This window comes from Schistocerca nitens, unplaced genomic scaffold (genome assembly GCF_023898315.1).
Source record: "Schistocerca nitens isolate TAMUIC-IGC-003100 unplaced genomic scaffold, iqSchNite1.1 HiC_scaffold_375, whole genome shotgun sequence".
In the NCBI taxonomy this organism is placed as follows: domain Eukaryota; kingdom Metazoa; phylum Arthropoda; class Insecta; order Orthoptera; family Acrididae; genus Schistocerca; species Schistocerca nitens.
Genome location: NW_026045909.1, coordinates 8,118,711 through 8,130,728, shown reverse-complemented (window position 1 = coordinate 8,130,728; position 12,018 = coordinate 8,118,711). Strand labels below are relative to the sequence as shown.

At 39.7% G+C, this 12,018-nt stretch overlaps 1 protein-coding gene across 1 annotated transcript in view; it reads left to right on the top strand.

The window, feature by feature from the left end:
• Positions 1–200: 200 nt before the first annotated feature.
• LOC126229562 (drebrin-like protein) overlaps positions 201–12,018 on the top strand; it is a 219,728-nt gene continuing 207,910 nt past the window's right edge. Inside the window, exon 1 of the mRNA XM_049942330.1 lies at positions 201–470. Coding sequence (XP_049798287.1) covers positions 388–470 — 83 coding nt within the window. The 5' untranslated portion in view covers positions 201–387. The remainder of the gene's footprint in view (positions 471–12,018) is intronic.

Genomic DNA, 12,018 nt, shown 5'->3' with positions numbered 1-12,018 from the left:
TTGTGGCTTCCTGTGTGAACGGTAGCTCAAGATCCCACCGCAGTAAGCCGTATACTGTGGCGCTACGTTAGATGCGTGTGTGAACCCCGCTTTAGTGGCCAACGACTATTGTCGTCGGATTGTTGTCATTACGATTGGAATGAGTAGGATATCTTCGGTCTTTCACAGCGAAATGGCGAGGTATCTTTGCGGCAAACTGATAGAAGGCAAGGCGTTGACCGAGCGGTGTGCGGTTGCTGTCAAAATATTGACAGTAAACAACGACAAGTACTGCGGAGTTGGGAAATGATCAAGCTGTAATATCGGAGGTGTTTTTGAAAAAGAAAACCTTCCCTGTTACGTTTTTATTGTGTATTTGATTTGATATATCGAATGATTTCGTGAAAAATGGCATTAAATTTAACAAAACATAGAAATTCGTTGTTGGAGGCGTGGAAGGATGTTTTGGACGAAAAATCAGACACAAATTGGTAAGTATCATTTATAATGCTGTTTTTCTTACGTAAGTGTAACACATGGAGCAGAGCCTCTCGCGTTTGTAATGACTAAATTTATTCTAGTACGGCCCTATTCGCAATCCTTCCCAATGTAAAAACGCCAGTACAGTAACAATTTCTTAACGGGGACTGCATCTCCAATAATGTCGTCATTGTAACGTTCAACTGTAACCATCCTTGCTTTTTATAGTAAACTACATTCTTTTGTTCTGTCCGGATTATTGGAGTCTACCAAAGTAACTTAGTGTCATGTGTAATGTTTTCTCAAGAGTTAATGTGTGATCTTTCATTCACAGGCAGGATTGCTTTGAATATGAGAAGGAGACCGCTGCAAGCGGTTACAGTGGTTATATGTTTGAAAAGACCAAAGAAGTAGCGTTACCAGAAACTGAAAAGTGACTATATTTCATGTACCCGTAGAAAATCTACATTGTATGGATTTAGTCGAAACGAACACAGATTACATTATATTTATACATGCTACTTTACTGAAACATATCTTAAAGTTGTCAAGTGGTCCAGAGATGTACACACAGTTTCTTGTACTAAAGTGACCAGGGAAATGTGATGGCAGCATGTAAAAGCTTTAAGAGTATTAATTTATCATACTTGGGTTCTCCACCAGTTCACCCACTCAACTTCATGACTGTATTCTTCGACAGCAGCATTGTGTCTTCAATGCACCTGCAACGTACATATAGGCAGTGGCAGCAGCAGGCTCATTCTTATATAAAGACAAAATATATAAGCTGGGTTGGGTTGTGTGGGGAAGGAGACCAGACAGCGAGGTCATCGGTCTCATCAGATTAGGGAAGGAAGTTGGCCTTGTCCTTTCAAAGGAACCATCCCGGAATTTGCCTGGAGTGATTTAGGGAAATCACGGAAAACTTAAATCAGGATGGCCGGACGCGGGATTTATCCATTGTCCTCCCGAATGCAAGGCCAGTGTCTAACCACTGCGCCACCTCGCTTGGTGCGTAAGTTGTATGTGTATGATTGCTGATTTACGAATTCACAGCTGGTTAAAGATCTTGTGTACTATCTAGCTTCCGAATACTCTTTTAGGTTATACGAAGAAGAAACTAAGTAATCTCTTAATTTATTCCTGAATATGGATGTTTTCCCATTCATTTTATTCTGTGTAGTTGTTTACTAAATAAAATGTGCCTGACAAGTATAGGGCTCCTTTCAGTTAATTTAAGCTGCTACGTATGTAGACCTACCCCCATTAACCATGGACCTTGCCGTTGGTAGGGAGGCTTGCGTGCCTCAGCGATACAGATGGCCGTACCATAGGTGCAACCACAACGGAGGGGATCTGTTGAGATGCCAGACAAACGTGTGGTTCCTGAAGAAGGGCAGCAGCCTTTTCAGTAGTTGCAGGGGCAACAGTCTGGATGATTGACTGATCTGGCCTTGCAACACTAACCAAAACGGCCTTGCTGTGCTGGTACTGCGAACGGCTGAAAGCAAGGGGAAACTACAGCCGTAATTTTTCCTGAGGACATGCAGCTTTACTGTATGGTTAAATGATGATGGCGTCCTCTTGGGTAAAATATTCTGGAGGTAAAATAGTCCCCCATTCGGATCTCCGGGCGGGGACTACTCAAGAGGACGTCGTTATCAGGAAAAAGAAAACTGGCATTCTACGGATCGGAGCATGGAATGTCAGATCCCTTAATCGAGCAGGTAGGTTAGAAAATTTAAAAAGGGAAATGGATAAGTTGAAGTTAGATATAGTGGGAATTAGTGAAGTTCAGTGGCAGGAGGAACAAGACTTTTGGCCAAGTGAATACAGGGTTATAAATACAAAATCAAATAGGGGTAATGCAGGAGTAGGTTTAATAATGAATAGGAAAATAGGATTGCGGGTAAGCTACTACCAACAGCATAGTGAATGCATTATTGTGGCCAAGATAGACACGAAGCCCATGCCTACTACAATAGTACAAGTTTATATGCCAACTAGTTCTGCAGATGATGAAGAAATTGATGAAATGTATGATGAGATAAAAGAAATTATTCAGGTAGTGAAGGGAGACGAAAATTTAGTAGTCATGGGTGACTGGAATTCGAGAGTAGGAAAAGGGAGAGAAGGAAACGTAGTAGGTGAATATGGATTGGGGCTAAGAAATGAAAGAGGAAGCCGTCTGGTAGAATTTTGCACAGAGCATAACTTAATCGTAGCTAACACTTGGTTCAAGAATCATAAAAGAAGGTTGTATACCTGGAAGAATCCTGGAGATACTAGAAGGTATCAGACAGATTATATAATGGTAAGACAGAGATTTAGGAACCAGGTTTTAAATTGTAAGACATTTCCAGGGGCAGATGTGGACTCTGACCACAATCTATTGGTTATGAACTGTAGATTAAAACTGAAGAAACTGCAAAAAGGTGGGAATTTAAGGAGATGGGAACTGGATAAACTGAAAGAACCAGAGGTTGTACAGAGTTTCAGGGAGAACATAAGGGAACAATTGACAGGAATGGGGGAAAGAAATACAGTAGAAGAAGAATTGGTAGCTTTGAGAGATGAAGTAGTGAAGGCAGCAGAGGACCTAGTAGGTAAAAAGACGAGGGCTAATAGAAATCCTTGGGTAACAGAAGAAATATTGAATTTAATTGATGAAAGGAGAAAATATAAAAATGCATTAAATGAAACAGGCAAAAGGGAATACAAACGTCACAAAAATGGGATCGACAGGAAGTGCAAAATGGCTAAGCAGGGATGGCTAGAGGACAAATGTAAGGATGTAGAGGCTTATCTCACTAGGGGTAAGATAGATACTGCCTACAGGAAAATTAAAGAGACCTTTGGAGAAAAGAGAGCCACTTGTATGAATATCAAGAGCTCAGATGGAAACCCAGTTCTAAGCAAAGAAGGGAAAGCAGAAATGTGGAAGGAGTATATAGAAGGTCTATACAAGGGCGATGTACTTGAGGACAATATTATGGAAATGGAAGAGGATGTAGCTGAAATGGGAGATACGATACTGCGTGAAGAGTTTGACAGAGCACTGAAAGACCTGAGTCGAAACAAGGCCGCGGGAGTAGACAACATTCCATTGGAACTACTGATGGCCTTGGGAGAGCCAGTCCTGACAAAACTCTACCATCTGGTGGGCAGGCTGTATGAGACAGGCGAAATTCCCTCAGACTTCAAGAAGAATATAATAATTCCAATCCCAAAGAAAGCAGGTGTTGACAGATGTGAAAATTACCAAACTATCAGTTTAATAAGTCACGGCTGCAAAATACAAATGCGAATTCTTTACAGACGAATGGAAAAACTGGTAGACGCCGACCTCGGGGAAGATCAGTTTGGATTCCAAAGAAAAATGGGAACACATGAGGCAATACTGACCCTACGACTTATCTTAGAAAATAGATTAAGGAAAGGTAAACCTACATTTCTAGCATTTGTAGTCTTAGAGAAAGCTTTTGACAATGTTGACTGAAATACTCTCTTTCAAATTCTGAAGGTGGAAGGGGTAAAATACAGGGAGCGAAAGGCTATTCACAATTTGTACAGAAACCAGATGGCAGTTATATGAGTCGAGGGACATGAAAGGGAAGCAGTGGTTGGGAAGGGAGTGAGACAGGGTTGTAGTCTCTCATCGATGTTATTCAATCTGTACATTGAGCAAGCAGTAAAGGAAACAAAAGAAAAATTTGGAGTAGGTATTAAAATCCATGGAGAAGAAATAAAAACTTTAAGGTTTGCCGATGACACTGTAATTCTGTCAGAGACAGCAAAGGACTTGGAAGAGCAGTTGAACGGAATGGACAGTGTCTTGAAAGGAGGATATAAGATGAACATCAAGAAAAGCAAAACAAGGATAATGGAATGTAGTTGAATTAAGTCGGGTGATGCTGAGGGAATTAGGTTAGGAAATGATACACTTAAAGTAGTAAAGGAGTTTTGCTATTTGGGGAGCAAAATTACTGATGATGGTCGAAGTAGAGAGGATATAAAATGTAGACTGGCAATGTCAAGGAAAGCGTTTCTGAAGAAGAGAAATTTGTTAACATCAAGTATAGATTTAAGTGTCAGGAAGTCGTTTCTGGAAGTATTTGTATGGAGTGTAGCCATGTATGGAAGTGAAACATGGACAATAAATAGTTTGGACAAGAAGATAATAGAAGCTTTCAAAATATGGTGCTACAGAAGAATGCTGAAGATTAGATGGGTAGATCACATAACTAATGAGGGGGTATTGAATAGAATTGGGGGGAAGAGGACAAGAAGAAGGGACTGGTTGGTAGGACATGTTCTGAGGCATCAAGGAATCACCAATTTAGCATTGGAGGACAGCGTGAAGGGTAAAAATCGTAGAGGGAGACCAAGAGATGAATACACTAAGCAGATTCAGAAGGATGTAGGTTGCAGTAGGTACTGGGAGATGAAGAATCTTGCACAGGATAGAGTAGCATGGAGAGCTGCATCAAACCAGTCTAACGACTGAAGACAACGACAACAACATATGTAGATGAATCCATCAATCAATCAATAATGCTTATCCATGTGTCTCATATTGTAATCATGTATTCAGTTTAACTGTGCAGTAAAATTTGTTTTTAACTGCGTAATGGGTGGTCATATGTACAGGGCTATTACAAATGATTGAAGCGATTTCATAAATTCACTGTAGCTCCATTCATTGACATATGGTCAAGACACACTACAGATACGTAGAAAAACTCATAAAGTTTTGTTCGGCTGAAGCCGCACTTCAGGTTTCTGCCGCCAGAGCGCTCGAGAGCGCAGTGAGACAAAATGGCGACAGGAGCCGAGAAAGCGTATGTCGTGCTTGAAATGCACTCACATTAGTCAGTCATAACAGTGCAACAACACTTCAGGACAAAGTTCAACAAAGATCCACCAACTGCTAACTCCATTCGGCGATGGTATGCGCAGTTTAAAGCTTCTGGATGCCTCTGTAAGGGGAAATCAACGGGTCGGCCTGCAGTGAGCGAAGAAACGGTTGAACGCTTGCGGGCAAGTTTCACGCGTAGCCCGCGGAAGTCGACGAATAAAGCAAGCAGGGAGCTAAATGTACCACAGCTGACGGTTTAGAAAATCTTATGGAAAAGGCTAAAGCAGAAGCCTTACCGTTTACAGTTGCTACAAGCCCTGACACCCGATGACAAAGTCATACGCTTTGAATTTTCGGCGCGGTTGCAACAGCTCATGGAAGAGGATGCATTCAGTGCGAAACTTGGTTTCAGTGATGAAGCAACATTTTTTCTTAATGGTGAAGTGAACAGACACAATGTGCGAATCTGGGCGGTAGAGAATCCTCACGCATTAGTGCAGCAAATTCGCAATTCACCAAAAGTTAACGTGTTTTGTGCAATCTCACGGTTTAAAGTTTACGGCCCCTTTTTCTTCTGCGAAAAAAACGTTACAGGACACGTGTATCTGGACATGCTGGAAAATTGGCTCATGCCACAACTGGAGACCGACAGCGCCGACTTCATTTTTCAACAGGATGGTGCTCCACCGCACTTCCATCATGATGTTCGGCATTTCTTAAACAGGACATTGGAAAACCGATGGATCGGTCGTGGTGGAGATCATGATCAGCAATTCATGTCATGGCCTCCACGCTCTACCGACTTAACCCCATGCGATTTCTTTCTGTGGGCTTATGTGAAAGATTCATTGTTTAAACCTCCTCTACCAAGAAACGTGCCAGAGCTGTGAGCTCGCATCAACGATGCTTTCGAACTCATTGATGGGGACATGCTGCGCTGAGTGTGGGAGGAACTTGATTATCAGCTTGATGTCTGCCGAATCACTAAAGGGGCACATATCGAACATTTGTGAATGCCTAAAAAACCTTTTTGAGTTTTTGTATGTGTGTGCAAAGCATTGTGAAAATATCTCAAATAATAAAGTTATTGTAGAGCTGTGAAATCGCTTCAATCATTTGTAATAACCCTGTATATTGAGATAACAGTCATGATATTAGTTTCTCTGAAGTCATTCCTGGGTATATAGTGTGTTGTTAAGTGTTTATCTTTATTTACTGTCCAAACACCATTCTCATTACAAATATTTTTTCTTTTTAGTACTAGTTTTTTGTTATACGTAATTTGTCAATATAGTTCTCCCGCTTCAGCTGCTTACCGATTATAACATCCAAGAATTTGCTGTTCCCCACTACTTTCAGAACTGGATCTTGTAGTTTAATGCAGATGGATTTAGTTTGTGCGATTTAATTGCTCTTTATATTGATACTGGCAGACCTATATGTTCTAAAACAACGCTGTACCTCTCATTGATTATGTCATTCTTCTTTATAAAATGTAATATCTGATCTCAGAAGACAGTTTCTGCCTTCAGGTAAGACAAATGTAATAGTAATTAGAGTATAGTTTGCAGCGCTATTGTTATCACCACCCTTACTCTTTTTCAGACATTAAAGATTTTTTAAAACTTTTCCTTCGTCATTAAGAGAACCAAATTAGACAGAGGCTTGCTGACTGACACTCAGCATTTTCCTAGACATTTCATCAAGACCTTGTGTGTGTTTTGACTGTAGATAGTGTATTATTTTTGATATTTCGTGACTCATTTGTTGCCAGCAGAAAAATATATTCTGTGACTCTGAAGATATTACTCACTTCTTCTTCCCTTTGGCAGCCGCTGGTATGTTTATGCATATTTCTCACTTACTCAACAAGGTGTTATCACACTTCCTCCCATCCTCTTCTAGTATTGTATGACAGCTCCCTTTCCTACCAGACCCACATCTACATGCAGTTTACGGGGTACTAGAAATCTTAAAAATGTGACTGAAACCTGAATTTTATGCTACATAAAAACTGGATTTGTTCTCCTCTTAGCCTGCCATAAGCCTATTCTTGTCAATGCTGACTGGAATTTCCTGTACCTGGCAATTCTCACAGCCATTTTTAGTTCTTTTCATGCTTTTTTAATATCTGTTCTGATCCATCTCTTAGTACTCTTTAAATTTAGATTTCTCCATAAATAGGACGTGTGATACTTATTTTTCAACCTAGTGTTGAGCGAAGGTATTCACACTGTTCCTCTGTTATTAGATGAAAAGTGTAGTTCAAAGAAGTGTTCTGTTTTAGAAATATTTGTAGTCTTTAATTTTTTAATTTCAACTGCCTAAATTCCACAAATGTTTTCTCAGAGCCTAACTTGATGTGTGATATTTCAACTTCTTGTCGACAATCTGAGAGGTGTATTAGTAATTGCATGATATATCAGTGTCTGTAAGGTTGGACAACACCATTTTGGGATAGGTACATGTAACTGGGAATTGATTGGATCATAGAAACTTCTTTATCTCTTGATGCATCAGTGTTTAGATCACTCACCATAACCATACAACATGTAGCTTTTCTAAAGAAACTGTTTATGTCAGAGCTAGGTTATCGCAGAACTGATACTAAACTCCCTCTCCTTGTAATTTTCTCTACGCAGCTCCTGCTTTGGAAAAAAAAGTGAATGATATTGAACTGCCCATGGAGTATTTTCCGTTATATCAATGCTTACATACATTGTGACTCCACCTCCTGTACATTGACTCCTCTTAGAATTATGTCGCTCTTTCATAGTTCTCTAAAGTGCAAACCCTTATTTCACTGTAAGTGTGAAGGCTCCTGTGACCAGAGTAAATTAACATAAAACTTTTCTGGGTATGTTACCACATTCTATTATATGATAGCTGTCACTGAACAAAACAACTATCAGCCACTGTTGTAGTGGCCTTCTTCTGGTCCTCTAATTGGTAAAATAACTGTGTGCTTAGTTTTATCATTTGTCATTTATTTGTGTTTTTATTTAGTCCTTTGGTCCTATATAGCATAATGCACAAGATGTTATGGACTTGACTCTAGTCATTACAAAGAACAGTTTTTCAAGATTTTTTGCATTTCTGCATGTTACAGATTATAAAAGTTACAGAACTATACCTGTTTTGTAGTTCAAATATGTATTTACTGAACAGAGGCAGTGTTACTGTAGATATTCTCTAATAGACCTTTCAGAAGCAGTAATATTTAGTATACATTGTATATCATTTGGCAACTTTCTGAATAGTGTAATTCCCATTCAGTATATGCTTTTCCGATACAAGTATCTGTTAGCTTGGAGTAAGGGCAAATTACCTTTTAATCCATTGTTGTGATTATGTAAATGTCAGTTTTTTCTAATGCTATTATCACTTTCAGTTTCATTTTTTAAATATGCATTAGTGTGTCAAAAATAAACATGCATGGCAGTGGTAACACTTTTAGTGTTTTGAATATCAGTTTAGAGGACAGTCTGGTTCTGCTCTTTGTAATATCCTAATGGCTCTTTATGAATTCTGAAAGTCCCCAGAGCCGCTGATGAATTTCCTCGGAATATGAGGTTACATTTTAAATGTGCATTAAAATATATGTCATAGGCTGACATTAGGGCTGGTGCATTTATGTATCCTTTCAGAACCCTTAAAAGATAGCAGCTTGTACTCCATTAATGTGTTCAATAAGTTCATTCCACTTTAGGTCATTAGGAATCCAAATGCGAGGAAATTTAGTTATCTCTTCATTCACAACGGGTAGGTGGTTGATGGTGATAAAAGGATAATTCAATGTGCTGCATTTTCGGTTGTGGAAATTTAATGCTACTGTTTTCATGTTGTTTATTATAAGCTAATTCATTGTTGACCATTTACTTAGTTGATTTGTAACAGAATGTAATTCACGTAGGATATCTTCATTTTTCGCTGCTTTTTCTAATATTTGTTGTGGCATCAGCAAACAACTATTTTGTATGATTCAACATGCACATCCAGACCATTGATATATACGAGGAAAAGAATATGTCCCATTACTGACCCTTCTACCCCTAAGTGGTTGTGCATTCTTCTGATAGGTATTCTGAGACTAATTGTGCTTTTTCATCTAGATGTTTTATGCACACTTTTTACCTTTACATTGTAATGCTCTAATACCATAGTACTCAAGAGTGTATAGAAGAATTCTGTGGTTTACCATGTCGAAAGCTTTACTCAAGTCTAAAAATATACCTGCTGTTTGCTGTTTATCAGTGGCATTTAAAACTGTGGTTATGCATTCGTAGATTGCGTACTCAGTTGATTACTTCGGAAACCATAGTCAGAATCAACTAATACTCCATTTTTGTTTATAAACTTTATTAACTGATTGTACATTATTTTTTCAATGTCTTTGAAAAATAAGATATTATTGTAATGGAGCAGTAGTTTATCACTTTTTGTCACCAGCTCTGGATTATAACACTATTAACTGAACTCGGAAGCAGCAGTGATCAGCTCTGAATATAGGCATAACTTTGGATGTTTCCAGCTGATCAGGAAATGTACCTGTCTCTAACGAGCAATTACATATATTAATTAGATGATTTATATGTTCCTAGAGAGCAGGAGACTCTGGTTCAATTCATGGCCTTGGTTTTAATTCATTGTCTCGGCCTGTGTTCATTATCATGAATTTACATATATGAGTGACAGGGTCAATTATATTTTGGAGGGATAACTGTAAGATTCTTCTGGGTCTACTGTCAACTCTTTCCGAGTATGTTGTTTGTAGATTGGTGACAGCCTTGACTGTTTTCTCTCTGCTTATATGATCGACAAACATTCACAATTTACAGCTATTGGTCTTGTTCCCACTGACTGCTGATTTCCCACAAAATTTGTTTTATTAAATTTTCAGCTATAGCAGTGAAGTAGCTGTTTGAATATATGTGCTGTTTCACCCTGCTCCGTAATCTTTTTTACTGTTATGTAACAAGACAGTATTGTTATTGGTTTTCTTATTTTTGCCCATTTCCCTTTTTATGATCTCCCACATAGCTTTCAGTACCCTATTTATTGCCCTTCATGGCAAGCCAGCTTGGGCTTACATTTCAGAAAGATAATGCCCACCTGCACACAGTGAGACTTTCTACTACTTGTGTTCATGCTAGCCAGATGCTACCTTAGCCAGCAAGATCACCGTATCTCCTCCCCAACCGAGGGCATTCAGAGCATTATGGGCAGGGACCTTTAATCAGCTCAGAAATTTGACATCTGGAGTGCCACGTGCACTGATCTGTAGATAATAAGGAAATCTGCCCATTAACTACCCATTACTGAAAGGAGCATGTAGGATGGTTCAAGCTTGTCAGTTGCATAACATTACTATCAGAGTAGGTTATTCACAGGTGAATGTGTATTCCTATTTGAGACTCAGTCTGTTGAGGGCTTTAAGAATTGATGTTTTAGAGATTCCTGTTGGGCAGCCTGAAAAAGTAAATGTGTCTGCCTCCAAAGCAGTAATATTCATTAACAATGACCACTTTTCAGTATCCAGTTTTTGTAGGATTGTAGTGTTTTGAAGAATGGAGATATCAAAAAGTTCTGTGCTGATTAGTTCTACCAGGCACACAATAGAACCTGCTACCTTGGTTGTAATGACAGACTGGTCTATAGCACAGCCAAAGTCAAGTCACAACTTGACTGTGAGTTGTGAAGGCAAGGAGTATGAACATAGAATAAAAACTGTGGTAACAGACATGTAGTATAGCCTGAGGCCTACATCAGTTGTCAACTTTTGCACCATAGTTAATGCATGTCATTATGATGGCATGTGAAACCTGCTTTGTGTTGGGTTCAGCCATTTGTAATTTTTGTCTTTTTTGGTAATCACACTGATGGCTGTACCAAAGAGTTGGTGGGTTCTAAGACAGAGAGCAGAAATAATGAGATTCACATATAGTGTTTAAGTACTCCTTTTACTTAATTTGAATAACAGCAAGTCCAGAATAAATCCAATGCATGTCCTTGAGATAGGCTGGTTCATCATACACAATAACATTAGAGGCTAACTGTTAACACTTCGACTAGGCAGGCAGAACTGAACTAACAGACAGACTTGAGGTCAGTGCCACGCCCTTTTAAGTCGGTTCTGCTGCAATGCAGGCTGAAGAAGGTGCCTTGGAGATGGCCATGGATTGACATTGCAGTTGTCTGGGTACCATATTCACCCCCCCCCCCCTCCCCCCTCTGCAAAAAAAAAAGCGGGTAGAGACACCTCTTTACCATCATCATCATGTATTGCTGCTGCCAGAAACGATAAGGGGGGGTGGGTTGGGGAGGGAGGAGGCCTGGTGTAGTTGGAACTGAGGAGAGTGGAGCCAAAACTTCAGCTGATTACAGGCTCCTATCCACACCCTAACTCTAGTGGTGCTGTGGTGGCTGTGATGGTGGTGTGTCAATGTCCATAGGTACCCCGTCCGGTTCCGGTGGTTCAGGGACTGGAGGAGGGGAAACCAACTGAGGCTGAGGGGTCCTCTTTGGCACAGAATCTGCAAATGAAAAACCCATGGCAGGATCATACAGTCCACACAAGCAAAGTGGATTCTGATGGCATTTCTGCAGCCCAGAAGTACTCTGTAAAACATACAAAGAGTGGCCCAAAACTTTGCTGATAATACCCGTTCCCAGTACCAGTGTCTTTCAAAAGTTGTGGAAAA